The sequence below is a fragment of the Etheostoma spectabile genome, chromosome 16 (assembly GCF_008692095.1).
Source record: "Etheostoma spectabile isolate EspeVRDwgs_2016 chromosome 16, UIUC_Espe_1.0, whole genome shotgun sequence".
Lineage (NCBI taxonomy): Eukaryota > Metazoa > Chordata > Actinopteri > Perciformes > Percidae > Etheostoma > Etheostoma spectabile.
Genome location: NC_045748.1, coordinates 9680041 through 9687710, shown reverse-complemented (window position 1 = coordinate 9687710; position 7670 = coordinate 9680041). Strand labels below are relative to the sequence as shown.

Below are 7670 nucleotides of genomic sequence, written 5' to 3'. Positions count from 1 at the left end.
CTACAGTCTGGCTACACCACAGATGCATTCTGGGATAAGAGGAAAAAAACACTCTGGGCTGCGCTAAGCTCCAGACGCGGCTCTGCAAAATAGTCTTGGGAAAGAGGTTGTTTTGGTGGAACATTTGCACCCAGCAAAAGAAAATGCCACATACAATATTAAATCGATTGTTCACACAATACAGTAACGGGAGCTGTTTCAAATGTTATCTCTGTGTGTACTTTGTCCACAGACCACTTGTTCCCAGTTAGAGAGGAAATGCCATAAACAGATTCTTTTTAAGTTTTTACAATCATTCACCAAAAGAACCAAGCAGACTTGCCTTGTTGCACGATCCAAATTGCTTGTACAATCAAGTCAACTTTATTTCCAATTCCAGACATACAGAACAATCGAAAATACGTTTCTCTCCAGCCCACTGTGCAATAAGGACACACACAACAAAGTAACATATAGAAGATAAGAAATACATACAATACAAGTAAAGTTGAAAACATAAGTAATATAAACAATTAAAAAAGATAACTTGTATATACAATATATACAATTGGGATGATCAAACAGAATAGAAAACTAAAGATATTGAAAATATGTATATGTGCAATATAAAAGGAAGAGTGCCTAGGGGAAACACTGCAAAGCCTGTAAGCTTCCAACTGACCTCTGAGTCCTTGTCCCCTCAGGTTGTACCCGGAGTCCAGCAGCAGGGTGACCGCTGACGGGGTGGTGGGTCTGACCCGGGCCTTCTTGGCTGCAGGGGTCCAGTGTGTGTGTGTCTCTCTGTGGCCTGTACCGATAGCTGCCTCCAAACTCTTCACGCACACCTTGTACACAGCGCTTCTCAACGGGACCAAAGCCAGCGCAGCTCTGACCGAGGCCATGAAGACCCTGCAGAGCAGCAAGCACTTCTCCCACCCCTCCAACTGGGCCGGTGAGCAAACACCAACACACACCAACCGCTTTGAGAAAAGTTTGACAAATTCCGCACCAACTAACCAAGGGGGAAAAGAAGCCGCGGTGCTATTCTTGAGAAAAAAAACACTGATAAATGGTCATAACAGTAACTCCATGTGGGAAGTACTGCATGTAAAGTGCCTGAAATATAGCAAAGTTTTTACAAAGCACTACTGTGTGTTGTCCACAGCCCGTGAGCCCGTTGAGGCTTTCATCTAGAGCTGCTTTCATGCTCCACATTCTGCTTCTCCTAGCCAACATATGTCAGTCTATTTAGGCCATCAGAAATGGCCAGCTGTTCTTCTTCTTCTCTGCCAAAGCCACCGCCGCTTATTTCACCTCAAGTGTCTGATGCTTTGCTTTATTTGGCCCCACCACCACTCTGCTGTCATCCCTCGCCAAACTTTCTCTCTCTCTCTCTCTCTCTCTCTCTCTCTCTCTCTCTCTCTCTCCTCTCTCTCTCTCTCTCTCTCCCCTCAGTGTAAGTGTGTGGTGTTCGTACCTGACTGATCTGAAATCACATCAAGTCCTTTCTGCTTTTTGATTAGCTGTTTACAAGTTAGTTTCCTCTCAGCAAAATGCTAAGCGAGCAACTTCAAACTTTAAAAGCTAATTTAAACTGGGCCAAGTGGGGAGTAGACAGTTCTCGAGATATTTGAAAGACATCAGACACAGTTTCCACGCACGCACGCAGCCCACACACACACCACACACACCACACCACAACACACACCACACACACACACACACAAACACACACACACCAAAGAGGGTCCTTAGTTATTGTTAGATTTTACAGTTTAGTACCGTACAGCTTTGGGGCCCATTTAACGATCTAAGCCACGGCATAAAAGAGAATCTCAACTTGTGTGCAACATTAAACCTTACAAACATACATAATCTACTGTTTAAATGTCTAACATCCGTGTGGTGGTGTGTGTGTGTGTGTGTGTGTGTGTGTGTTTTCCTTCAGGGCACATGCTGATTGGCACTGATGTGAAGCTGAACAGCCCCATGTCGCTGGTTGGACAAGCCCTGGCGGAGATCCTGCAGTACCCAGAGAGGGCCCGGGACGCCCTCAGAGTGCTCTTACACCTGGTGAGTGTGGCGTTGTGCATCTTTTAGTTAACTTTTCTGTTAATGTTTAATTATCAGGGACAACACCTATAACATTATGACCACCCAATGTGACAGGCCTGAATTACACACACATGCTCAATACCCTTACAAGCACATATGGAGAGATGTCAGAGTGGGGGGGGCTGCCAATGGAAAGGCGCACCGAGCAGTTGGAGGTTCGGTGCCTTGCTCAAGAGCACCTTGGCAGGCACCTCTCCAGCTACCAGTTCACCACCATACTTTGGTCCGTACGGGGACTTGAACCACCGACCCTCCAGTTCCCAACCCAACTCCCTATAGACTGAGCTACCGCCGTCAGAAAAGTGCATCGCTCTGAAACGTTTTTTAAATGTTTTCATAATAGTCCCTGGACACAAACCACTGAGAGCCATTAAAAAGAAATAACCGATTAATTAATTCTGTTAACTACATGGTGCTGCAGCCTCAGAACGGGACTAGGGACCCAAAGGATTGCACCTAAATGAAATAACAGGAGTAGCTATTCCATTTCAGTTTTCACCAGTAATATTATAGGTTACTTGTGATTAAATATGAAATTATTACACCATGTTAGAGCTTACGCATACTCCCATACCGAATTTTCGTAATTTTGCAGCAGCCATGTTGCTTTTTTTTAACAAAATATATGTTCAAACTCGCTGTATGTGCAAATGAGTAGTTCCAGATCCAGAGCATGGAGGTATTAGGAGAACTGGATACAGTGTTTGGGGGGGGCGAAGCCCTGTACAGTCCAATGAGATTGCTCAAAAATGTGATGTCCATCACTGCGTTGCATCCCCTCTCCCAGCTCCATGATCAACAGTCACCAGTTATTGCTTTCCTCAGCACGTTTTCTTCCCTCTGTCCTTCTGCACGTTCTGATGCATCCTTTTCCTTCGTCTACTGAAAAAAAAATTAGACTTTTATCTTAAATCAATACACATTCTGTACAGTATACACCCAGCTCCATCAGTCAGATCTCCAGTAGAGCATGCTGATATCCCTAAAATGCTGTAAATCACATTTCAGGGCACATCACACCACATCAGGAACTCCTACTGCGTTCCAGTTTGACTTCTATTCATGTGTCTCTTAAAGTCTCTTATTAGCGTCACAAATGGATGTGTTGCACGTTTTCTTTTTCAGAATATTTGAAAATAAAATGTCCTTTGCGGCATGTCATTCCCTCTCTCTGTCCCCTTTCATGTCTTCAACTGTCCTATAAAAACAAAGGTCCAAAATGCCCCGCTGTGACTATCAAAGTCCGGAATCAGTCAGTAAAAATTGGTCGTAGTGTTATGCGATTGTAATCAGTAATATTTTGAAATGCATGCCTGGTGTCGCCCCTCGAGATTGATAAATATTGCAGAAAGGCTCTTAGGCATTGCGTTCATCTATTTATTCTCCTGTAGATCGACTTTTCTAATTATATCTGAGTCAGCACCTCAGCACATGTAGCATAGGCATCAATAACTCTTCCCTCCGCTTTTGCATCTTTTGTTGGGGAAGTAACCTCCTTAAATGTGCATATAACAATTATTCATCTCAACGATGCATGCGTTCATTTTAATGAATTAAGAAACCCCTGGACTTTAATATTTCAGATGTATTTGAGCAAGATTTCTGCTCATGTTCAAAACCTTGTGCACATTTAAAATATAACTCATCTCATCTGTGCTCTGAGATTTGGAGGAGTCGTGATATTTTGAGAAAACTGAAGTTATAATAGGCTATTACAAGAATAAAATCCCAATATATTTCAGAAAATTCTCGACCTGCACCTGCATTACGTGATTGCTCTGCTGATACGGTAGATCTCAGGCCCTGTAACAGACGCCAAGCCCCGTTTGGGTCTCCCGTCTCTGAAGTGGCTGTACGCTGCTCTACATCGGAGATGGAAAACCAAAACTACGGCAGAAAGACACGGAGCAGAAAATGTGACACATCTGACGCAGCATGTCCACAGCAGAGCGCGTCCATCATAAACCTGAAGCGGCACAGACCGGGAAGGCAAGTGGACACTAGGCGACGCACAGGTCTGCTTCAGAGCTCCGTGTGTTTGAGTCTGACCCATAGACTGGAAACGTTACGTCCCAGGACCTTCAAACTAAATCAATTAGGAAAAGATGGACAGTAATCATCAGTTCAATCTAATCAGGTTGGCAAGAAAGCGTGTGGGTAAGGGGGCGCCGCAGGATGATCATGTTTAACATGTTTGATTCCGCTTGTCGTTCTATGATTAATGGGAAGTAGGCCTAGGCCTAAGGGTGACACTAGAAGAGACCCCCCCAAGACATTTGACGCCCTAGGTAATCCCCTAGTTCGCCTATAGCAATCGCCGGCCCTGCCCCTGTGCCACTCCTGGAATTGCCCCTGTGTGTTTTAATCAACTTGGTTTGAACTCTCTCCCTGCAGGTTGAGAAGTCTTTGCAGCGCATTCAGAGCGGCCATTGCAATGCGATGTACACATCGCAACAAAGCGTCGAGAACAAGGTCTGTGTTTGTCATCTTTCTGTCTCTTTGTCTTTAAATGTCCGCCTCTGTGTCTGCTCTATCAACGCCCATGCGTCTTCTCTCTCTCCTCTGGGCCAGGTGGGTGGGGTGCCCGGGTGGCAGGCCCTCCTGTCTGCCGTGGGTTTCCGGTTAGACTTCTCTGGCAGCTGTGCTGGTCTCCCTGCGGCGGTTTTCTTCCCCACCTCAGACCCCGGGGAACGGCTGCAACAGTGCAGCACCACTCTGCAGTCCCTGCTCGGTAACACAGCTTTTCCATTACTCCGAGTGTCTCTCGTGTCAATTAGGGGCGTTGGAATTGATCATACTGTATATGTCTGACTGCTTTAATTTGCTGATGAAAACCATGTGTAGCAAAATAGTTTTTGTTGTTGTTTTTTTTGTCACAAGGTTCATGTTAAAAATCCACTATGGAAAAAACATAAGTGTCATATCCAGAATAATTTTCTGAATTGAGTCAGGAATACATGTTTTAACAGAAAATAAGGTAAGGTCATTGATGTTCAGGTAGATAAAAAGGAACTTGTACCGTTTTTCTTCTTGTAAAAATTGGAAATGGGTCAATTTGACCCAAATACCATACAAGGGTTAAGGTGTAATTAACTTTCTGTCCATCCTCAGGTCTCACTCCTCCAGCTCTGCAGGCTCTCTGTAAACTGGTCACAGTGTCTGAGGCAGGAGAACAGCTGATTCATAAGGTACTGTCATGTTGTGAAGTTGTGCCCTTGAATGCATGTGTTTGTTGTTGCCCTTATTAGTGTGAATCTAACATGTCTAAAATGTCCTGTACTGGTCACATCTGTACCCTACTCCTGATTGGCTTAAGGACATTACTTTTAGTCATGCAGCCATAAATGGAGCTTTATTTAAAGGACAAAACATAACTCATTTTGCTGTCACTTTGTGTATTCAGCAACTGTGTTACATCCTTCTCTGCTAGCCGTAGCCCTCCATATAGCAAATGGCTGTCATCAGGTATCATCATTCATGCATGGCTGGGTGTGCAGTGACTTACATCACACATAACAGATACGCAGGAATAAACCAGTAAAGTTCTGTTTCTTCCTCTCTCGTACCCACCTCACAAAGGCGGTTAAAAGCATGGTGGGAATGGTAAGTGTTTCACTTTGAGTTCAAGGAAAGTTTAAGACGGTCACAGCGGGCGCACAAAGAGCACTAATGTTTTATTTGAAAGATGTGGTTGCTTTGTTTTTTTTGGTTGATTAATCTGTAGTTTTTTTCTCAATTAATGGTTTAGTTTAGCCTGGTTAACACCAGACGCTTCTCATGATGTTCTTTTCTCAGATGTGAGTTGTTCATGCGTCACTTTGCAACAAATAGCCTACAAGATGCTAATGAGAGACTTCTGTAATGTCTGTCACTCCCAGATGTGAGTCAAGTGCAGATTTGAGTCGCGCATGCTCAGATTTAAGTGGTTTACGACATAAGTGTCATACTGAAATTTGTGAAATCCATGAAAGAATAAACTTTTCTCAATATAAACAATAACAGAAGATGGGAAACATTTCAGAAACGTTGTAGCTATCTATGGTTGTTTGGTTGCTAACATTAGCTCAAAACACCATTCAACGAACAACCTTTGTTGTGTTTGATGCTAACTTGTAGCCAGCAATTAACCAACTTCATTAATTAGGTCTATTTTTACTGTGTACTTTTACATTTTTACTATGTTGACAAAGTCTCTTGTTAGCATCTTGTGGGCTACTTGTCGCAAAGTGACGCATGCACAACTCAAATCTGCACTCGACTTACATTGGGGAGTGACAATGTCAATACGGTAAAAATGGACCTACTTAACGAAGTTGGTTCACTGCTGGCTACTAGTTAGCATCAAACACAACAACGGCTGTCAGTTGAATGGCGTTTTGAGCTAACGTTAGCGATCAAAAAACCATAGATAGCTACAACATTTTTAAAATGATTCCCATCTTCTGTTATTGTTTGTAATGAGAATAGTTTACTTTTTCATGGATTTCACAAATTTCAGCATGACACGTTATGCCGTAAACCGTTTAAATCTGAGCACGCGCGACTCAAATCTGCAGTGGATTCACATTGGGGAGTGACAGGTGTCACCAACGGATACCGCTCAAATGCCTCTGGGCGCAATTGGATAGTCCTCCAACCAATCAGACCAACGATCCGGGTGACGTAGCAGCAACAGCAGCAACGGGTGGTCATCATGTTGAATATGAACAAAAAGCGGCTCGCTGAAAGACTTGCAGAGCAAATCTTAAATTTGCCAGAAGTTTGTCGGGGTTTTCCCAGGCGGTTTAGTTGTTTTGGTCCATTATATGTCTGAAAATTGTGAAAAATGTTGAACAGTGTTTCCCCAAAGCCATCCTTAAATGTCTTGTTTAGTCCACAGCTCATGGATATTCAGTTTACTGTCACAAAGGAGAGAAGAAACTACAACATATTCACGTTTAACAAGCTGGAATAAACAAAATCTTTTAACTTATTGTTAATAACAAATGACTCAAACCAATTATCAAAATAATTGTCAGTTACTTTGTTAGTTGATAACTAATCGCTTAATGTTTGCAGCTCTAGTGCTATGTAATCTATCTTGCTTTAATGACGCGTGGTGACTCAGCTCAGATGTTGCGAAACAAGACAAAGTCGCTGAAGCATCACGTTTCGTCTCCAAAGCTTCACCAGGTGCTGGTTCAGTTGCAGCCAGGCGACAAAGAGCAGGACTTCTCCCTGGCTCCCATCCAGGTGTCCATAAGCGTGCAGCTGTGGAGGCTTCCAGGCTGCCACGAGTTCCTAGCTGCGCTCGGTGAGTCCCCAGTAGAATCAACCAAGGTTCACTTTTCAATTTGAAATGAAACTGAGTGCAACGAACAGCTCAGACTAGATAACAATACATGTATGACTGTCATAATAAGACTAAGGGCCCTATTTTAATGATCTAAGCGCACGGCGTGAAGCGCATGGCGCAGGTGTCCTTTCCACTTTTGCTAGTTTGACGCCAGATGAAAGGGTCCGTGCGCCAGGTGCAGGGTTCAAAAGGGTTGTACTTATGGTCTTCATTCATTCATAGGTGTGTTTTGGGCGTAACA

General features: G+C 43.6%; 1 protein-coding gene across 1 annotated transcript in view; it reads left to right on the top strand.

The window, feature by feature from the left end:
- ttc28 (tetratricopeptide repeat domain 28) overlaps positions 1 to 7670 on the top strand; it is a 145557-nt gene that overhangs the window by 131464 nt on the left and 6423 nt on the right. Inside the window, 7 exon segments of the mRNA XM_032539214.1 lie at positions 684 to 931; positions 1928 to 2052; positions 4489 to 4566; positions 4666 to 4825; positions 5206 to 5282; positions 5674 to 5697; positions 7258 to 7387. Of these exon segments, the coding sequence (XP_032395105.1) occupies positions 684 to 931; positions 1928 to 2052; positions 4489 to 4566; positions 4666 to 4825; positions 5206 to 5282; positions 5674 to 5697; positions 7258 to 7387 (842 nt within the window).